Source organism: Motacilla alba, chromosome 1A (assembly GCF_015832195.1).
Source record: "Motacilla alba alba isolate MOTALB_02 chromosome 1A, Motacilla_alba_V1.0_pri, whole genome shotgun sequence".
NCBI classification, from domain to species: Eukaryota; Metazoa; Chordata; class Aves; order Passeriformes; family Motacillidae; genus Motacilla; species Motacilla alba.
The window spans coordinates 45,491,900-45,515,128 of NC_052031.1; the positions used below are offsets into that span (position 1 = coordinate 45,491,900).

At 38.2% G+C, this 23,229-nt stretch overlaps 1 protein-coding gene across 14 annotated transcripts in view; it reads right to left on the bottom strand.

Moving 5' to 3' along the window:
- ANKS1B (ankyrin repeat and sterile alpha motif domain containing 1B) overlaps positions 1-23,229 on the bottom strand; it is a 407,552-nt gene that overhangs the window by 46,921 nt on the left and 337,402 nt on the right. For 13 of the 14 annotated variants that reach the window (XM_038155524.1, XM_038155523.1, XM_038155513.1 and 10 more), the window contains one exon: positions 3,075-3,182. In XM_038155524.1, the coding sequence (XP_038011452.1) occupies positions 3,075-3,182 (108 nt within the window). Of the gene's footprint in view, positions 1-3,074; positions 3,183-7,252; positions 7,277-23,229 lie in introns of those variants that run through there. The other variant, XM_038155519.1, reaches the window with a different exon arrangement.

Sequence of the window (23,229 nt, forward strand, 5' to 3'; positions counted from 1 at the left end):
TAGTCAGTATTTTATTCTTGCCTCATTTCATGGCCCCAAACCTCTCTCCTAAACCCTTTTTAAACCCTGCTCTGAAGATAAGATGATTAATATCATCATTGTCATCATGCTTATAAGTGCTTTACAAGTGTCAATCAATTAACTTTCACCACACCTGTGACTTCTGGCATTTCATAATCACTACTTTAGTGTAGGTGACCGGAGACACACAGACAACAAAGGTTAGAAAGTACCAGTCACTCAAGTACAACATCTATCGCTCAATTTCCCAAGTGCTTGAGTTCCAAACTCCACGTCTGTTGATCTATTTTTCAGCACTGTGTACTCAGCACTTGTATAAGTCAGACTCAAGACTCCAGTCAAATATGCAGATTGTCAGTAACATATAATTAGTGTCTGTTTAGGAGGCAATTAATTAAATAACTCGCCACAAATTATCCGAGTATTTTGTGGCAAAACCAGGTGTAAATCTATAGTTTCATAGGTACAGCTACTCCTTTAATCATGAGCCTGTCTCCCATTCTTCCTCCATTCCTCTTCCTCACTCCACACCCATGTTTTCACCTCCTTAAACAAAGCTGCAGACCAGGTACGGACACCTTTGCAGGTGCTACCATGGCCTCAGTACCACACTACTGTTAGTCAACAGGTAGTTATATCATGTTTCTACCCGGCTGTGAATGCAAGGACACATGACCTAAAGGGATGTCTGATCACATATTTCACTCTCAAAATCTGCCTCATCCCCTCATCCCCTGTCAGACCTGCTGCTCATGTACACCTGGAACCACAGAGGTCAGGGCCGGAAGGGAGCTTAAGGGATGATCCCCAAGCTGCATGGGCACACTTCATGTCCCACAGGTGTTTGTCTAACCTGAAACCAGGAAAACCAGGAATTCTCTCCAGTGAACCAATTCTTGTGTTAAAATATTATTACTATTGCAACATTCTCCAAATTTTCTGCTAAAATCGTTAGTCCGTCAGGTTAAATTCCAGCCTCCAGTGCTGACTGGGTGAGGAAGGTCTCCCATGAAGAACATGGAAACTGGTCCTGTAATCAAACATTACTCAAGGAAAAGATGCCTTCAAGGAAAGAAAGCAAGACTGTATAGGTAACCCGAGATCCAGCAATTTCTATACTTTTGTGTATAGAAAAGTATATTTGTACAGTGTCTGTGTGTATATATATGCAATATATATATAACATGTATATATTTGAATAATTTGAAATCAAAATTGTGTTTCCTTAGTACACAGTAACACACAGCAGGGAAAAACATATGTTGTGGATATTTTTAAAATTTTAAGGAATTTTTGCTTTTTATCAATATTTAACCTTCTACTTCAAAATATTTTAAAAGCTAATACAAAACTAGTCAAAAAGAGCAGCCTGGTCTAGTGGAAAGTGCTCCTGCCCATGGCAAAGAGGGTTGAAACTTGATGATCTTTAAGGTTTCTTGTAATCCAAACTGTTCAGTGATTCTATATAAATCAATCTTACAGCAGCCACAGACAGTTTATTTAAGCCAATTTTCAAGATACAAATTATTTCAGACTACAAACTAAACACTATGTCTTTGTTTCGTGTGAAATGGCATAGTAGCAGTTGAAAGGAAAGAAAAACTTCATTCCAAATGCATGTCCTCCTCTTTAGGATTCTCTGTGAAGACTCCAATTCCAAGAGGTGATAAATGACATTTAGCACTGGCCCGCATCAGTAACTCTAGCTGTGCAGCAGCAGACTACTTTTTATCATTTTGACTACAGATGGAGGACATCCAGTTTTCTCTTCCATATTAACTGAGAATATACAGTCCTGACCAAGAATGTGGACTGTGGAAACTTTCCCACTTGCTGAGTAGGAATTAATTATCCAGTCCAGAGTATTGAAGGCATTCAGCAAAAAAGTCTGCCTTTTTATCTATTTCTGTTTCCTTGGAGTGTTTTAACACCTGCCATGCATCAGGAATCATTCACAAAATACATAAAAATAAAATACAAGAAAAACATCCACACATTTGTGCAATGTGCCTTAGAGCACATTACAGATTTGTCAGACCTTTTTAAATATGGCATTGGGAATAGCTTGAATTAAGGGGTTGGATCTAAAATGTCTGTATGGGGCATCTGAGAATAAGCAGGGTGAAAACAGGCTGGTCACAGAAATTTTAAATACACTTAAAAATAAGCCCTCATTCTGTCTTTCTGCATTTCTCTTTACACCAGGAAATTTAACTTGGGAGCACAGACACTCTCTGACATTTTGAAATTTAATCCCAAACAAGATTCCTGTCAGAAATGCAGCCCCATGAAAATAATGAGATCCAATCAAATGCGAAAGGTGTGACCTAAACTATCAAAATAAAAATGTTGCTATGAACTCTGTTGGACAGAACGCAGTAGGAAGTGGTCATCAGACTACAACTTGGTAAGAGTAGCAGACAACAAGTAAGCAAAGGCATTGGATTGGAGAAACTCTGTGAAGGTGGTGTAATGAGAAGAGATTAAATGTGGCCAAGTGTGGAAAAACCCCAGGGACATTGCAACAAGGTTTCTGAAAGAGGGAATACAAATGAAAATTAAAAACATGATGAAACTTTTGATATCCAGAGACACCTTAATGGCATTTTTATCTCAACACTTGCAAGAAGTTCTCCTTACAGAAAGCTTAAAGCATATGTCTGAAAAGTTAGTGCAAACATTTGAAAACATGAAAGGAAAATGGTAACTCTCCTGCAGTATTGATCGGCTGGGTTGGGAATCCTGTGGGCAAATGAAGACGTGCATCTTTTACATCCCTGGTCCTGAGCTAGTTTCCTTAGCAAAGATAAGTTGATACTTCTAAGATTCTACTTATCTCATCGTAAGGCAGACAACTGTAACAGGTCACACAAATCACCCTGTAAAAATGTCAATATATCTCTGCTAAGATGTCAGCCTAAGATGTCCATAATGTTCAACTCTGAAGGGAGGTAAGTTGAACCCCACTCAAAGCAGCCATTGTTTTCATGTGAAGGTTATTAAACCCTTGCTGACTTGTCAAGAAATGCAAACAAATTTTCATGTGAACTCACCCTGAGGGTTATTGACCGAGGTGGTTTCTGAGGAGGATCTTCGTGAAGCCTGTCTCCCAAAGATGCCAGAACACGCTTCCGGTGGCCAATCAAGCTAATTTTTAAGACCTGAAACAATGTCAAAAATATATCATTAAAAGAGCACATGGCAACCATTACATGAACATGCATTCAGATTGAAGCCATTTTCTCTTTAAACCTTTTAACAAGTTAGTCCTCTAGACAGGCTGAGCAGACAGGGAACTGTGCAAGGCAAACAATTAACAGAGAAAATGAGAGGTGAGATCAGAGGAAAAACACTATAAAATGAAGAAAGAAACTAGAGCATTAATAGGTGTGGAAAACTGAAAAAACCAGACTCAAACACGAGTAAAGAGGAAACAAAAATGAAATTAAGAGAAGGCAGAAGAGCAGGAAGAAAAAAGGGAAGGGGATGAGAAGATTGGAGAAGGAAATGCAAAGGTGCATGCAAACAGTGAGTGATAAGGATTAAAGTGATTCATGGGATGGATGAGGAAAAGAGTGAGAAACAGACAGTGAATGCTTAGAGGAGGCAAGAAGGGAAAAAAGGAATTGTACAATGAGTAAATGTTACAGCTTTTAAATGCCTTTCACAGTGTTGCTAGGGAAGAGTTAAAACTGCAAGATTTGGCAGAGGAAGAGGGAATAGTTTCTCTCAAAGTGACCTTGCAGCTGGGAATGCTAAAATTGTTGGTGTGGGAAAACTCCATTTATTATGCTGAATGTTGTTCATCCTCTGCCTGTTTTGAAAAGTGGAAGTCCTGTGGAGAGATAACACTCTCACAGACATGGGGGAAGCCTTGTGTTATAGAGAGGCAAGAGCCCTCCCCTCCTGCCAGCTGGAATGGAGCCATGTCCCTGTCCCTCTGTCACCTGGTATGGTTATCAAGGCAATGAAATAAATCCATCCTTTGCATTTTGGCTGTGGTTTGAGGGTTGCCCTTGGTTACCTATATGTGTAGATTCACACACACAGGTAATCTCCAAATCTCTCATACAGTTCATGTTATTATGTAGAATCATCCTTGTGTAAGAAACACTGGGTGGGCAAACTTTTACCCTGGAGTTGTATTACTTTTTTATCAGATACAAAAACTCTGTTGCACAGAAACGGGTCCATCAGTGGATACGTTCACACACCTCATGCTTGTCTATACCCCCAGAACACTGCCAAAAAGTTGCCCTAAATTCACAGCAACTACTCCTCATTTGTATTTCTCTGTGTCCTTGCCTCCTACAAAACCACTACTGCTCTCAGGAACAGAGGGAGAGCAGAAGCAGCAAGTTGGAAACTTCAAGCATTAGTGAGAAAAATAACATATTTCAAAGGTATTCTTTAATGGCTGCAATGGCTGTAGTGTAGAGTGTATAGCAGCACTAATTGTAGCAGCAAAGCCTCTGCTCTGCAAACAGCAGTGTCCTTACATAACTCCTCCAGACTGTACATGTGGTTTCATACTCCAGAGCTGCCTCCATTCCCTCTCAGAAAACAGTACTTCCCACTATATTTAGGACCACCGTGTGTCAACACCCTTCAGCTGAGAGGAAGTTCTCACTCAACCTAGAAAAAGTAATAGTCCCCAAAAAACCTGGAAATGCTACATCTTAAATGAACAACTACCTCAGCTTAAGCGGTAGCACTAAGAGCTGCAATTCATGAGAACAAACAAGACCCAAACCCCAGCAACTCCCCTGCTACATCTCTTAGATGCAGTATCTCAAAATATGGTACAGCAACATGCTGTCATTATTCCAGTATCCATGCCTACCCCATCCATTACCCCGCCCATCCACGTGCACACGAATCCATCCACGTTTCCTCTGTTAGATATCTCTGTGCTATCTGATACAGCTGAACATCAATAACCTCTTTGCTGCCCACATCTCCAGTGTGATGGGCTATGACATGAAGCAGATGGAGGCCTTCCTCCGAGAGGCAGCTTACAGGGCTGTTGCAGACCCTGCAGCTCAGCAGTGGACACAAGCTGCAGTCCCACAAACAACCCTGCTATGTGCTATCCTTTCAGTCTAAATCTAGAGAAGCACGAGCGAAGCTGAGATAATGCAGCACACAGAGAAATGCCTGAGGCATGCAGGAGACTTAGTTATGTATTCAGTTTACACTGAGTGTTAAACAGAAGGGTGCACAGTTTATCTCTGTATTTAACTATGTGAAACACGTGAATGAACCACAGCTGCTTTAAGCAATACTCAAGTAATGCACTTCAGTGAACTTGCTTTTTTCATAATGCTTCCCCATCAACAACATCATTTATCCAGAGATTTTTAAGCCAAGCTAAAGTTCTTTGGGTTGTTTCAAGGTCCTCAGCACTCTGACTGCGTTATCAGCTATATCAAACCACACAAAGCAATTTTCTTTGACTTCACAGAGCTGTTGAACAACGGGAGAGAAAAAGACGTGAGTCTTGAGGGACTGCACACATAAGAGATCAGCAGACACGTCTCAATGAATAAATTATTTCAAAAACTGTTCTCAATTTGGAAGTAATACAGATCTTTAAACACCATAGGCACCGCTAAGCTTATGCCACATTTTTTTTCTATTATAATGGTGGTTGCCCCAAATGTGAATGGGAGGGAGTTAACGATGCAACCTACAGAAACATATGGTCCCCAGGCAACAGGCAGCTGCATCCCAGTCTCATCTGGAGCACATACTCCGTTAACTGAAGACAGCTGTATTCTTCTGGAAATTACTCCCTAGCAATTTTCTTACTTGGAAAACCTGTTTCTCAATGTAAAATATTGTTTTCTGAAACACTTTTTGAGTTACGAGGGTTTAACAAACATCCTGAAACTCTGGAAACTCATCCTGCGATGGATTATCCTTGATAGTATTTATCAAAAATGTCAAATATCACAAATATAGGTCAACAGTTTTTAATGGTACAGCTGCCTAAAGCAGTACCATAGAAATATGTTACTGTTTAAAGTCTTGCGCTTAAACAGCCCACAAGTTAGCTTTCCTGGTATATAATTTGAATAAATCAGGTTACAGTGAACATTGAACTCACACTGAATACAGTCAATACAGTGCACCTGTCATGCAATGAGGCATTTTGTCAAATGGATTGTAGCCCACTTACTACACAACAATGAAATGAGTTTTGCGGTGTGGCTGCAGGAATCAGCAACAACATGTTGCCAAACTGTTCAGAGCAGCTCAAGGCTGCTCGCAGTATGTTATTTCATCACCAGGACAAAAGGGGGAAAAAAAGCATGTACATGACATGCTTCTTTCCATGCTGACGGCAGGATTCCCAAGACAAGAATGATATTACTGCATTTCATGTATTTGATGTTGCAATACAATTAAAAGAGAATGGGGCAAGTCATTCATCCAAAGCACTGACACATGCACAAAAATTTAATCTTATTTTTACTTCTGTGCTCTGCAATGATTAGCATACAAAATGAAATTCCACTAGGAAATGTAAGAAATCTACAAATATAGCCAATGTAACACTTTGCATTTAGATCTCTGGCTTAGTTGACAGATGTTTCAAAAGATACTTGTAGCCCAATAACTCCCTGATGACTGTGTATGTGCAAATGCTGGAATTAACAAGTTATTCCACCTAAAAATGAGCTTTATTTCTGCAACATTCTTCTGCCTGATCTTTTCTCTAATTGAATAATAATATTCAATACTGTATGATTCTACTTTTTTTTTTACAGAATATTATGAAGATTACTGAAATTCAAGACATTAATTCTTCTTCTTTTGGAATAACCTGAAAAATTTTTGTATGGACTAAAATTAGGATCATAATAGCACAAGAGGTCTGGACTAAATGTGTAGCAGCAACTGGACACTAGGAACCACCTACAAAATATAAAATTAAAGAGTGATCAGAACAGTATTTCACTTGCATTTTTCACACAGGGATACTTAAATGCTCATTTTAGTGCATTTGGCAACAGACAAGCACCAAAGCACGTGGCAACAGAGAAGCACCAAAGCATCCTGGTGGGTCAGAGGCTTGCTGCAACTTCGCTGGTGCCCACAATTGCAGGGGAAGCGAGTGTTTATTATGCCTAGGAAGACACCTGTAAGAGACTTATTATTTCATATCATAATGATTTCATATCATAAGGATATGAAATATGCGTCACAATCCTCTGAAATTAATTACCCAACTGGAAACAGATGTCAGTTGTCTTGATGACAGCATTTCACGAAGGCCACTGGTTGTCACATTCACATTTCCTGAAAAATACCTTCGCCCAGGATTTTTCTCCTGGGAAGCTGAGAAGTCCCAGAGAAAAAAGAAAACAAAAATTATCTGATTTGCTTCTCCTGTGTTTTGCTCCTTAGGAAGGTGTTTGGAGATTTTTTACCAACTGGTGGTTGTTTCATTGGTTTCTGCTGTGAATTGTTTTGACTCTTTGGCCAACCAGTGCCAGGCTCTGTCGAACTCTGGAGAGAGAGTCATGACTTTTCATTATTATTATCTTTTTAACCTTCTGTAGTATCCTTTCTGTATTCTTTAGTATAGCATTCTTTAATATAATATAGTATCATAAAATAATAAATTAGCCTTCTGAAAACATGGAGTCAGATTCATTATTCCTTCCAACATCGAGGCACCCCACAAATACAATAAAATGGCAGTCTTATAAGTCCCATTTCTATATGTTATCATGAGGAACTGATGCTTGTTTTGTCCCCTATCACTCAAACAAATAATTGAGATGCAGATTTCCATTTAGGGGCATTGAGAAAGCAAAGGCCAAGAGTCTGCTCCAAGTAAACTTGCCATTGCCACCCCAGGTCCGACTGAGGGAGGTGAGAATTCATTATTTTTTGTAGAAGTTCTCAGGACAGACTTAGTCCTGACTTGGCCAATCAAGCCATTTTTGTCATTAAAGCCAATTTTCCAGATTGACTAACAGAAAATACCAGGTGCTAGTGTGGAGGCTCCACTAAAGATAAAAACAGTAAAAGTAATTTTGTGCTTGTAATCAATAAACATTAATATTTCCATGAAAAAAAAATCTATTTAATGTTTCCTTTTAAAAACTCAGGAAAATGCAGTGAAAATAAGACCTGGCTGAAACCTAGACACTTTGACTCCTGAGGATGTGTCTCAGGCTACATGCTGGACTGGTTTTTAAAAACAATTTTTTATTTGAAAAGTTAAATACATGGCCTCTTAAGAAATAAGTCACAGTTCAATCATTTTACAAGCCTCAGATGTAATGATAAACATTACATATGTGCATTTTTGTCACATTAGTCTCAACCCCCCATAAATCAGAAATCCTAAAGATCTGTTATACATACAAACACCAAACATTATAACAATGATTACCTATTCTAGGAGACAAAGCTGAAAATATTATTCATGTGAAAAATGGCAAGCACTAAGTAGGTCTGTACATAAAGGAAAACATTTCATTTTCACAGGAAGTAAGTAGAAAAAATATTAGACAATTTGAAAGGTGGAACACGTTCTCAAATGTGTGCTAGAAGACAGTTCCCTCCACTAAGGACTTGCCTTTTCACCTGTGTGTTGAGCTAATGATAGATCCAGTTACTGGTTCAGATGAGATCTGAAGAATGTGTGGTCACAGAGACCAGGAGCACTTACTCCTTGAGGTCTTCAGTGTTAATCATGTAGCACTACAAGAGAGCAATTGCAATACTAATATGTTATCCCACAATGTTTTGCAGGATTACTTACATAGCAGATAAATTATAATTAAAGTTACTGGTACTACAACACATTTCATAATGAGCTAATAATTTATTTATCTATTTTTAATAGGCAGTTATCAGCGAAGTATATGAATCTGTACACAAGCATGAAATACAGCTCATGTAATGAGAAATAAAAGATAAAATAAAAATCTCTCCAGAAAATTGTAATAGCTCTAAAATGGATCCTTTTTTTTTCTGATTTTGATCTATTTTCATTGCAGACTTAATTCCAAGCAAAAGGAAAAAAAACCCACAAACATTCAAGCCCATTTAAAGAATGAGACATTTGTCTACTAAGTAAATGGCTTTTTTAAAAAACCTTCTAATAACATAGAGTAATAAGAGTTTTTACAATATCAGAAGAAGCAAACTGCCTGGATTACATTAAAAATGCAGATTACTCTAGCTCACAGTCATAACCAAGGCTGTCATGAAAAGGTAAGCTCTGCAATATGAATAGTATTAGTTAATTATACCGATATTAATATATTAGGATTGGAAATCGTTGACTTCCATATTGTGCAATTGTATAGTCTGAAAAAACTACAGCAAAAATAGTGAAAAACCTAAGATGGTGTTTAATATCTTCTGCTACTAGAGTTTAATGAAAGTCTCTCTATGTTTTTTTTTTTAATTTTTCTTTTAAATCAGCATTATTTAGATATACAATGAGTGCAGAAAGATTGTTATCAACATACAGAAGGAAAATCCAAACAATGGAGAGAAGAACCTGGACTGAGGATCAGAACTAATGCTGTTAAAGAAATGCTATTCAGAACAGACTTAGCTTCTCAGTATATATATCTCAAATATATATATTTGCCAGTTACCAGATGTATGCGTGAAGACCTAATTACTCTTCCATCATAATTATTTCAGTTTAGTAAAACTATTTTTCTGTATTTTAAAACATTCACATTAAAAGCATTGATTCCACTCCTGAATATCTAGTTCAAGCCAAATCTATGCACAGAGACTGTGGCTTCATTCCGGCTCTGCTACCATAGGACCACAGAATCATGGAAATAATTTAAGTTGGGAAAGGCCCTTAAGGCCACTGAGTCCAACCACAGAACTAAAACTGCCAGGTCCAACACTAGACTATGTCCCTTAAGTGCCACATCTAGACATCTTCTAAATATCTTCAGGAATGCTGACTCCACCACTCCTGGGCAGCCTGTGCCAGTGCTCGACAATGGTTTTGGTGAAGATAGGGATGGAAATCTCATTTTCAGCAGTTGGTTGTGCTTACAGCAGCACCAGCCAAACTCGAGATGAACCCACTACAGGGAAACTGCAGCTTCCTTCACGACGGACCACCCAAAAGAGGAGGACAGCTAGGATTAAAAAAGATTGCAAAGAGACATAAAGCAAATGCTTTAACAGAAACCATGGTCTATAAGCCCATGTATTTGAGCACTCAGCAGCTCTTGCTTTAACAGCTGTCAGTGTGGACTCACCCTACTGCAGAGTGGCTGCTGACCCTCAGCAATACCACTGTCATTGACAGTGTTTGGCACACTGAAGGAAGAACACATTTTGTGACATGCTGGTAATAGGCAGCTTTAACTTTGGTTTTGGGCACCATGTGTTTTGCCATCCAGGAATGTCACCACTATTAAGATCTTAATTTCATTAATTTACAGGAAATATGCCCTAACAGATATGACACGGTGTAAAGAGGATCCTCAACTATTGCTCCACCTGCACTGCAGTAACAGTCATCAGACCAATTTCATCACTTTTCTTCCAGCAAGGAGACTCCCTAGAAAAATAAACTTTGAATAACTGATAAACTCAGTATAGGTTATGTTGTGACATACAACCTTAGCATAAAAATAATTAATAAAAACATTTCTCCATCTAATTATTTTTCCAGACATCTTTTACTATCTTGGTTTGTAATCTTTGCTCACTAAACAATTATTGAATTAAATGCCAGCCCCTCTCCCCAAGTTTCACACTGCCATCCCCCTTCATCAACCTTACCCTTTAACACCAAATGGAAGAAGCTACTGCATACATAAAGTCTACCAGTTCATCTCAACTCCAGCTAAAGTAGTCTACTGTTTTCTTTTAGGTAGTCTGATTTATCAGCCTACTTTTAATAAATTAAGAGAAACTTTGACTAATCTACATTCAGTTTGGATTGTGATGCTGCTTGCCAGATTCTTAACCCCAAATCTTGTACACTTTCCAAATAAATGATATGGCTTTAAATAAGCTATTAGTTCTCCCTTATATCCTGGCATTGTCGGTATCCTTAATGCTGTCATGACGGTATCAATGATAGTCCTTATCTTAAAAAAGGCAATGGCCACCATGGCAGAGCAGAATAGTACATCACAGGCAGAGCCAGCATCATCCTGTACTTTGACTCTTAATCTGTGAGGAGGAAGCACCGTGGGTGGGACAGAACAGGCTCTATAAGCACAGCAGGATGGCTGGATTAACTCTGCCAGGGGCAGCAAGGGGACAGCAAAAGCATTTCTCAAAATATCTTTTTCTTTCATGCTTTGAGGTAAGAGCAGGAAGGACTACCATCAAAAAGTGGAGTTACAAAAGGATACAAATAAAGTGGCAAAAATATTCATCCGTCAATAGCTCAAGTAAATTCTTCCCATGTGGCTCTGAGCAACACAACGAATTCCAGCAGAAAAGATTATTGTCTGCATGATTTGAGAGAGATCGAAACCACATGGCAGTTCAGATCTTGCACATCTTATGCAGATTCCTTCATTAAACATTCAACATTAGTCTGGCTTAAGAAACATTTTTGTACATTACCAAATTAGAACAAAGCAAGCTGTACTGAAGAGCTCTCCAAACATGAGGCTGATTTTGTATCATGGTTAAAAAACAAAAAGAAAAAGATAAACCAAACTTCTTATTAACGGTGAAAACTGGCAAATTTTGGTCATCTCAAACTTCTTGTCCTAAAGTTCTTTTATAAATGAAAAAGAATATAGATGTACGCTTCTGAATCCACAGTTTGGCCAGATCCATTATTAATGAAGCATTCTGGCAAAACCCACCAATGTTGTCATGGGGAAGGCTTTCTTGCTACAAATTCTATTTCAATTTTCTCAGTGAGAAGGATTGTACAGGACTGACAACTCATACAGGGTAGAGCAGCATGTCTTCTACACCTCTCTTCTCTCTTTCTACTCTTTCTCTTTTTTCTCTTCAGCCTTATCAAAAGTTCCTGAAAAAGCAAGGTTCTCTTCAAACAGATGACAAACATCACCTCCATGGCTCATGCTTTGATTTTCTCGTTCTTTATCTTAACTCTATCTAACCCATAAAATAAAGTCAAAAAAAAGGGAAAGACAGTTCCAAGGATTCCATTCCTCACTTTTCCCATCAGTAGCAGTAACACCAGCAGGTCCTTTTTTGCAGAGTGTTACATGAGGGGATATTTGGACCTCCATGAAACCAAAAAGATTTTCAAACCTGTGGGTTCAGCCAACTGCAGGAGAGTTGTCCCAGGCTGCAAGAAGTCAGACGCCCAGAATCACATCTATAATGATTTCCAAACCTCACTGAATGTCATCAAGAATCTCCCCAATCTCTAGTCATGTCTTTTTATAATTCTAAATATTGTAATTCAGCAAATATCTAGGCAGTGCTAGCTTAAATTTAGCATTGTTAGCTTAACAGTTGGGCTCAATCATCTTAGAGGTTTTTTCCTACCTAAATGATCTTATGATTATATATATCCTTAACGCAACAACTAACCCCTCTGATTCTTGAATTATGGTTTTTGTTAATATTTAACCTAAATGGTTACTTCTATCTCTCTTTTTCTGTCCTCACTGATTTCTGAAAATAATTCACCATTATGAACAGTTTTACTTTCTTCTCCAAGTCATTTATTGTAACATACATACAATTTTGCAAAATTCCCCTACCAAGAAAAGAAATTTGGTTTTTTTTCCTAATTTAAGTGGACAAAAACAATACAATGTACAAACAAATTATCCCAGGTGAAATATTAAAGGCATGGTGCTAGGGGACAGAAATCTACAAGTTTTTAAGCACACTCCTCTTGCTACTATGCACAACATTCCTTTTTTTTGTGTTCTGTTGTTGACTGATGTTCAGTCAAATACCCCGTAGCTCTTGTCCTCCCGCCCAAATTATTCCCCCGTAGTGCTGTTCAGTGATATACTCAGAGCTCATTATCTTCTCATGTGATCTGTACTTTCAAAATAAATCACTTTCACATTTCTTCAATTAAATCTTATATAACTGATTCAGCCCATTTATGCATTATGAAGATCATACTCTATTTTAGTCCTATTTTACAAATGTTACTACAATGTTAAATAATCACCTTTCAGATCAGAAATAATGCCATGAAAATCCACATTTGTTTGGGATGACAAGTTTTGCTACAGCAGAAAAAGAGATTAATTTACATGTACGTTTATATCTCTTAATTTATAGCATTAGGTGTAATAGCCAGAGGCATTATTGTGAAGCCAATTAAGTTTCTATATGATCTTGTCACATACGTGCACTACTGTACAGATCACATTAACTCACTATAACAAGAAATCCTGTCATGAGCATTTTACACCAAATCACCACATGAACTGTGATTAATGATGAATCAGAAGAGTAGATTTAAATGAATAACAAGCAAAGAGAAAAAACTCTTATTATGGACAATTAGATGATAATGTAACCTACATATTTGCTATGTTCTAATATGCAGCCACCTCGGGTATGTTCACATGACTTACTTAAAATGTATTTCTGAGTTGTACTAGAGAATTAAATAACATTTTGGCTTTTCAAATTAGTCAGTAAGCCTAAATTTAGTCACTGTTAAATATAGTTTTAGAAAGACTACTATTCAAGCATACATCTCATTTATGTGGGATTTTAAATTCTTCCTGTATTTGTGATCCAGATCTGGACCCAGGAGAGTGTAAGCCTTTTCTCATTTTAAGAATCCTGACATTTAAACTTACTTGTTTCTGCTGTAAGAACCTCTGAATCATAAAATATTTTCCATTCATATTTTGTGTCCATATTTTCCTTTCAAACAGATTTTTCAGAGATACTCAACTGCATAAGTAAACCAAATTTCTGAACAGAATTGTAAGGAAATGACTGTGTTGAATTTAAAATATGCTTTTGAAATGTTAAGTTATATTATATTTCTACATTAAAAACCGCAGGCTTACCTAGCAGTGGATTTTCAGGAACTTTTTCTGTGTATCACCCTAAACTTGGTCCAGTGATCTTTCATGAATGAACACTGACCACAAGGAATTTACCAAGTGCTGGTGTTCCTACTGAGCCCCGGGAGATGGGTGCCCTCCCTGCTTACGGGCCCAAAGGACAGAACCAGCACAACATTGCTGCAGGCAGGTGTTTGCCATCGAAGTGTGGCATGGATGGACTGGGAAAAATGCTCCAGATTCTTCACATTTGAAGATCAAGAATTATATGTAAAATTAGCAAAACATTCTCAAATTGTAGAACCATAAAATAAGCTGAGTTGGAAGGGATCCATCAGGGTCATCGAGTCCAACTCCTGGCCCTGCACAGGACACCCCAAGAGTCACACCCTGGGCCTGAGAGCATTGTCCAAACACTTATTGAGCTCTGTCAGGCTGGTGCTGGGATCATGTCCCTGGGGAGTCTCTTCCAGAGCCCAGCCACCTTCTGGGTGAAAACACTGAATGTACTGGCTCTTCAGGATTGCTCAGGATATGAAAAGGCGTATTTCAGTCTGGAAAACAGGGAGCAGAGCACAGTGCACTAACTAGCTCCCTGAAATTTCAAGACTGTTCCCAGACAACAGCAATCAGCCGGCAGAGCTTTCTGGGGACTGACACAGAAGCTCCCGTGCAAAACCAAGATGCTGGTAGGCTTAGGGACGGAGGAGTTTGAAGCACAGTGCAATGCTACGGTGCACAAATTTTCCTACCACCAGCCCAGCGTGCCCTTCCTCCTTGGAGCTGCTTCAGTGCCATCCTGCAGCTCCACTGCTGCAAACAGGGTCATGCTGAATGCATTGCTGCAGGCTTCATCTCTGGCTTCATCTCAGGCATCAAGGAAAGTTCTCATCTTCAGAGAGAGCTAGGACTGTGGAACATTACAATCTACATTTGTCTTATGGACCAACGGTTAATAAGACCTTGTACGGGCCAGGGATTCCTCCACATCCATGCTCGGGGAAAGCAAGCAGATGACAAAACACCATGTGCAAATCATATACGAAAAGATGGTGAGAGACACCACGAGTTACAATTAAGTACTAACTGTACAAGGAATTATATCTGTTGAGAACTTAAAATGCAAATGTTAAGTTTTTCTAATCTGCTCCTTAACTGCAGATACAACCAACGCAGGCTCCTGAAATAATAAAGCAAAATGAGAATTTGGAACCTATGAAAGATAAAATGAGTGCCAGAATTTTAAGAGGATGAATAACATGGGAGAAGAATAGGAAGACCAGAAAATGGGCCATTATAGTAATCAGATGAGAAATAGCTAATGGAAGGATTAACATTTTAAATTATAATTAAAAAGCAACTATTTGAGGAATATCAGTAGGTGACATCAGAAGGCATTTGTGATAACCAGAGTAGATTATTTTATCTGTCTCTTCTGGCTGTTTGGGTAACTTTCCTATTTTGTTCTTTGCAAATTCAACTTCCTTCCCTCTCTGTCAACCTTCTCCCTCTCTCTCCACACCTTATTTTCAGCTCAAGAAACCACAAATTCCTTTTCCCTTGCAGCTTTCCTCTAGGTCTACTTAATTTCTTTACCACCCATCACCCACCATCCAGCTCAGCAATTTATCTGCACTTGCAACCATATTCCCACCTCATTCAGTCAACCACTGCAGAGGTGACAGGGAGAAATGACAGCAAAATGAGCTAAAACTGCCGACCAGTGAATAAGGCAAAAAGACCACAGAAAAATGGAAAGGAAGAAGTTGGACTGATAATAAAATCAGACTTGATTTAATGGCATCCGGTCTCCTCCATAAGCAATGAAATAACAACGTAATGAACATTTTTAATGTATGCTTAATGTCTATTATATATGTTATTTACAGGATAACCACACAGGGTTGCAGAAAAAGACCGCCTCATTCTTCAGCAATCTCTGTCCTTATTTTGCAACTCTAGGATACCGTGGAAATGAAGAGAACAAACACCCACATACGTTTCTATTCTTTCATGGTCTGTGCAGTCTTGTACAAGTGGTGCTGCAAGGAGAATTGCAACCACCTCCCCTCATCTGCTGTGACCTAGGACGACTGAGTTTACTACCACACATAGTATGATTGCTTAATTCTTTATTGAGATAAAACATAGAGACAACACAATGTTTTACCAATAGGAAGCATTTTGCAGAAGGGCTGGCTAATCAATAACGTTTTGAAGAAAGAACTGATTTTGTGAACATGGGCTCCTGCTATGAATTATTATTTGTATAAAATTGTGCATCTAAGTTTTAGTTATTTAAAATCCCATGAAATCCCCTCACCAGGATACATTTTCTTACTGTCTAAACCAAAAATTATTACTGTGTCATGATGCAGGAAATACTTAGAAAATATAAAAGTTTACACTTGTATGTTATCATTGTATCATTTTGATAAAAAAAATTCATAAGCCCCCAGGAACAGGCATGTATGTTAAAATCATCTAGGGTCATCTTTAATAATTTACAAGCTTCAGTGGTTCAGAATTTCGTTTTTTTAAACAAAATATGGCATGTGTTTGCATCAGCAAGTTTCATCCCCCATTATCCATCTCCCTCCTACACCTTTCTAGTATAAAAACCCCTTCTGCTTGCTGACAGAATACTAATTTGGCTTCATTTAAATGCTAAAGCAATGCAGTCCAGCTATCTCATTTAAAACATATGTAAAGCTGTGAAACAATTGACAAGCACAATGAAGAGTGTCTACCATAAGATTTGCATGGAATTATTTTTCAATAGGTGCTAAAAAGCCAAAAGCTTATCCTAACCATCTTTCTTTCCCCCCCACATATATCTCTTAAAATCAGGGAAGGGAAAAGGGCAGTATTTCCCTCACAGCTCACCACTTCATATGACCTGATAAGATTAATGGCCAGGTGATGTATATAAAGAATACATATGTGTGTGTGTGTGTGTGTATATATATATATATATATATATATATATATATATATATATATATATATGTTTCTCTTTTTGCAAGGGCAGTCATTTAGTCTTTAAAGTTCTACCGCATTTTTATTCTGCAGGTGTGATAAGGAAATGTGCATTAAAAAAGCCTGCATGAAAAATAAATCGAGGGCAGGAAGAATTTCCTTATATGAAGAGTATAAAAACTCTAAAAACTCTAAATACAGAGTGCTCTATGGACTATGGACAAGACCTGGCTGGTATCCCTCAGAGATACCTACCAGTGACCTTCATTGACAAATCTCTCAGACCACAGTCCTCATAAAAGCAAAGTTTTAAGGTATAAAATGGAAAGTACAGTGAACCTTGCACTGGCATGATTCATTGAGTTGATTCCAAACACTTGGTGTGCAAGTATGTGGGGTTTAAATAAATACACCCACTCTTTGTAAAAATGCACGATGTGTGTTACCATCTTTGTACACACACAATGGCTAGAAAGCAGGAAAGAAAAAAATGTGCAGAAGACCCCTCATACTACTGCAGCAGAGCCAGCCACAACAAGCCTGAGAAACAGAGGTCCCCAAAGCCTGGATTGGAGTAGCATCAACATCATCCAGATCAGAGAAAACTGGGAGGTAAGCCCCATCTTTCGGGGGTACACAACCAAGGAATTATTCAGATGTTCTCCCAGATGCTCACACAATCTATTTTAAATTCAAAATCAAGGCAGCTTCCCCCACCCCAAACAAAAATGCAGACAAAAGGTACTGTGCTAAAATGTTCCTCCCAACAGCAGAGAACGTACATAGACAATGAGAGAACAAAACCTGATAAAATTTAGAACTGAGATTAAGATGAGATGCAAAAACCTTTTCTCTCTAAAACCTCTAATTCCTGAAATGTTAAAAAAACCTCAGAGATTTATCAGCAGAAGAGTCACTAGTAAAAATAATTTCTTTCAGAGAGTAAATATAACTTTTGTTGTGCAGAAGACAAGAGCCGTTGTTGGACACATCTGTATTTCTAGATATAATCATCTCATTTACAGTTCAGCACTTTAAAAAAACGAAAACGTGGAAGACCTGATTGCAGTTCTAAACCTGTTTTGTGCAAAAGACTAATGCAAGACTGACATAAGAAGCTGACCCATATACTGAAAAATAGGATCTAAAATTAAATGGGAAAATGTACATCATTATTTTAACTTAGCACAAAGTTGCACAGCTAAATCTCTGTGCAGCAAACTGAAAAGTTATCTATATACTGCAGATTATTATGCACTCAGTGAAAACACATTTCAATAATTTTTGCTATGTTAGTTACATTGAATTTTTCATGCATTTTAAAGCTGGATAAATGGTTAAGAAAATAATTGAATAGGTCAGGTGTTTCATTAACTTAAATATTAACAACAAAATCCTCCAAGCAGAATCAAAATGCCGTTTTTATTTTTTTTTTCCCTTGCCTGTGGACCCATGTACTTTTTCCAGGGCAGGAGAACCCAGTGAGAAGCCTTCTCAGCTCGCTGGAAAGTACCAGGGTGCTGGACATTGGGGGCTGTGCTACCTATAATCCCTATAGAAACAGCTCACATTTAGATCCGAGCTAACACTTAATCTTTTGTCTAGATTTACGCTTACGTTCTTGGTCTGAGGCACCCTGTTCCCAAAGGAATTGTTGCTTTATAAGAATTTCTGAATGTACACTGAATACCAGCTTGACACTGTTTAATAACAAAGCATACATGCACTAGAATTTTGAAAGCATTTAGAATATTTTCCACAAGCTTATAAATTAGCTGCCTGCAATGATCTAATGCCAGTGAAATGGTCTCTTTCAAACATTTGGTAACAAGGATGAGAACCTGGTTTTCTTGATGTCAATGTCAAAATATACCATTGACTGGAATGAAGCCAGTGCCTTGCTTGGACATGCTGTACTCCAATAAAATAGGGATTACACTGCATTGCAGAATTGAAAAGGATGGGTAAAGTCAAAACGAAACGGTAGAATGAAAGCTGACAAGGTAAAAATAGTATTTTCTTATTCAGCAGACCTACCCTACAAATATAGTCAATCTCATAACTGCTTACACTCAGAGCTAGAAAAAAACCCTAGGATTACCTTTTATTTAAATTTCAAAGATGGCCCAGTTATGGTGAGAGTAAGCAGATCTTGTATATTGTCTTTCACTCTTGTGATTTCATCACAAGTCTCAACAAAGTCTATCTGCTTCCCAAAACCACAAACTTTTGAACCTCAGCTTTGTTAGGAAGACAAATGCCCAAGTCCCATGACCACATGAATAGTTTTGAATTATGTAATTTTTTCCCCCTAAATTATTTCAAGCCCTGAGGTTAACTAGTTTTTCAAGATGTAGATAATCACTAATTATGGGACAACTGAACTTTCAAATTCTACACACAGGAGCAGTCTGCCCAAGCTGGAGCAGCCCTACTGTAAATTGCCACCTTATTACTGTATAAGGGCAAGAAAGAAGTCTTACAGAGACCACATTAGACTTTCAGGCAACATGCATATTCTAATTAAGAGAAAACTCTTATTTTCAAACTTGACAACTTTTTCCTTGTGGTTCACAAGACAAAATGAACAGGGCACTTTGTAACCCTTCCCTGAAGCTTCAGCTTTTCGCAACGCTGGGTTGTCAACGATTCTAACTCACTGAAGTACAAGGAATTTACAATCTCTGAGGGATGCAAAGAAAAGCTTGGACACAAGTGTAATCAAACTACAAAACCCAAAACCATATGCAAAGAGGAGAGAAGGTTTATGATGGTATCTTTCCCTGACTGTGTTCTGTAAAGGGCTCTGTAGAGACGCGGGTGTAAATGAACTGCTGTTAGTGCTAATCCCCTCCTGCCAACCCACCGCTTCAGTGTGTAAAACTGAGCCAGATCTGAGACAAGCTGGGGACAACCTGCAGTTCTGATGTGTTTCTCCCTTCTCTACAGGAACTCCACCCAGGCTGTCGGTGCTCAGAGCACAGATAGCTCATCTCAGTCACAACTTTAATGATGTGCTAAGATGCAGATGTTAACAACTTTTACTAATAGCTGCTCTTGATCCTATATTGTCAACTCTCAACGTTTCCAGACTGCTTAGTTAACACCCACGTTTCATTACAGCAGAAGCTTACAAGGATCTCGGGTCTCAAGAAGAATGAATGACACCTTCCGTGAAATGAAGACAATTGGACACATCCCATTTGCTAAGATTTGTCCTTGCATCTCAGGCATCCAGGACTTCTGTCACTCCAGGGTAAAGTATAAGAGAAGACTTGGGCCAACAGGATGAAATGAAAAAGGGCAGTAAACTGAACATCAAGTGAGTTTAGAATTGGAGTGCAGGGTGCAAAGTACAAGCGCTCAGACACGGCCTCCTGCTTCACCAGATAAATAAGAACAGGGTAGAGCAAGGTGATTTGAGAAGAAAAATATGACACAGTATGGTTTATTTCACAGCATGCTAAAAAATGATTAAAGAAATGTGAAGAAGAATAAAAGACTTGTTCTTTGAGCTTTACTTTCGAATACAGCTATATAACACAGAACTATTCTGATATGTGGCTGTATGCATCACTTCTATGTCTATTATCCAGCTTCCTAGAAAAATGAAATCCAAACCTACACATTTTATCTCATAACAGCAGCACAGGTTTTGTGGAGTGAGAGCTTATGAATGGTAAAACATGAATTTATCACAGTGAAAAACACAGTCCAAGCTCAGGGGTCTATTCTCACTGCTTTTATACACTTCTAATATTCTGGAAAGTTAGTGGAAACATTAGGAGTAGAATACACTACTGTGAAATGAGCTCACAAATTAAATTAAGAGAGGGAGAGAGCAATGAATAACTGAATCCCCTGAGCCAGAAGAATGCCATGCTGGAGTGTCACAGAAGCATATACAATATGTGTTTCTATGCACCCACTTTGCAGCGGACCCATGTAATTTATTAACCTGACAGCAATGCCATACATACCCACAGGCTCTTCCTAACCTCCCTCCTGCCCATCAGCATGCTTCCACAGAGAACTGCCGGGGAGACTGACACTATGAAAATGCAGTGGGTTTGGCTGCTTTCCAACCTTCTATATACCCTGGAGACATAAGGATTACTTATTATTAGCAATTAAGAAATTTAATCCACTATCCTACACTGCATATGATCAAGCTTTATTGTACTCTAGTGAGTCTTATCATAGTACAAACATCAGGCTATAAGCCCATTTTTTAATGCATTGACTTTAATTTTATATAGTCAACCTTCCATGTTGCAATGTGGTCACTTGATTCTGTATTGTTGATGAGAGTGCGGCTCTTGAGTCTTTGAATAATGCAAGTCTATGTTTCTATCAGTGCAGAGAGGAAAAAATACTAACTTGATTTCTCTTTCCTATTTTCTTTTGAAGAAATTCAAACCTGTGGATTAACTGAAAAATTTGTGGCTGCGGGTTAAACTTGGCTTACTAATAGCAATGAAAACCCTATCTTCTAAATCCTAACACCATGCCTTATTCATAAAATCATCCTGGACTTACTTCCTGTATCCACACAATCAGAATGGGTGAAATAAGACCATTAAAAACCATCTACCACATATGCAGTCTGGCCAAGCACTGTAAGAAGTGATTCACAGTCTTCACTCTCTGCAAGCCTAAAATCAGATGTTCCACAATATTTCTTATAGCAATCTTTGTTCTCATTAACTAATGATAATATTTATGAAGATAACAACACTCTTTCTCATGGAATACTAGTTTAAGTGAAAAATCATTATGGCTACATAATAGACATTGCATTTTCTGATCAAAAATATAAAGAAAATCCAAATCAAGGACTGTCCAATATCATTAATCCTTGTAAAAAAGTAAAACATCTGATTAAAAATACGTGAGAAAGCAAAAGTAAATTTCTAATGCCACCATCTATCACATCACTCCACTGCCTTCCATCCTGGATAGAAGGTATATTTATCTGCCTCCGCCTTACCAACACATACACCAAGGAACTTTCCCACCAGCCATGGCATTCTGCTCAATCCAGGTCCAATCCTTTTTCCCTGGGCAGAAGACAAGAGTACCAGATGCTGGTGGCTGTCATCAGTCAGGGTGCAATATTGCAGTGAGAAGAGCAGTATGAGAAGTCACCTGTAACTGAGTGCTTTTATTTAAGCCAATATGCCATTCATCACACAGTGAGCTGTTCTAACTAGTGATTGACCAGTACAACCAGCAGCATAAATAACAGCACATTTTCCTATGGATTTTCATGTCTGTCTCCACAATCCTTCCCCCGGCCCATAGCAGAGCTCCTCCTCTCCCTGTACCTCTTTCTCTGTATGACTTTCAGCTTCCTCCATCCTCACTGTAATTTCAGCTTCCCAACATGGCTCTACTACTCAACTGTGCTTTTTCCTACCCTCAACAATGCAAGCCACAATATCCCCACCACAAAGAGGATATGAAAAGAGTTCCATCTACTCACTTCCATGAAAGTTGTGGGAACTTAATACCTCTGAAAGAAACTATTCCTCCAGCTCAAATGCCCAATCAGTTTGAAAGACCAACTGAATTACTGAAGACCATACTTCATTAAGTTAAAAAGTATTCTCGAAAAGGCAACTTTAATGGAGTAAATCAGTGCCAAAAATGCTAAAATACATGTCTTTTAATAATACAGTTCAGAACAAGAACATAAAATCTTGTTTCTTATGTAACTTTACATAACTGCAGTTATTTAATTACACTTCATCTCATCAAATAAGAGTATTGTGCTACCCTTAATATTCTTTTGCTTAAAACAGAGAAGTTAAAGCACTCCAAATTTAGATTCAATTCCATCCTTCTGCAACGATTAACACAAGTCAGCATAACAAACCTGGGCTGCGCACTCTTGTTTACTTAAATGACATGGCATTCATGTAGAGTGAATGTCATTCCACGCTCCTGTCAGAACAGTGATTAATTAAGCAACTGTCTTCAGTGATTCCTCTCACCTGAGCATGCACATCCAGAATTTATACACAGCATTCTTTTGACACAGATTAGAAAGAGAGACCTCATGCTTAGGAAGAGCAAGGATCAGACTGATTTCTGAGCTTATAACACATCTACACTAACATATTAAAGTATTTTGAAATCAGAAAAATTCCAGTTCTTTGATGATTTATCCACAAAGCAAAACATTTTTTTTTACCAAAAAGGACATACAGGTGACCTCCTATTCAGCAAAGAACGA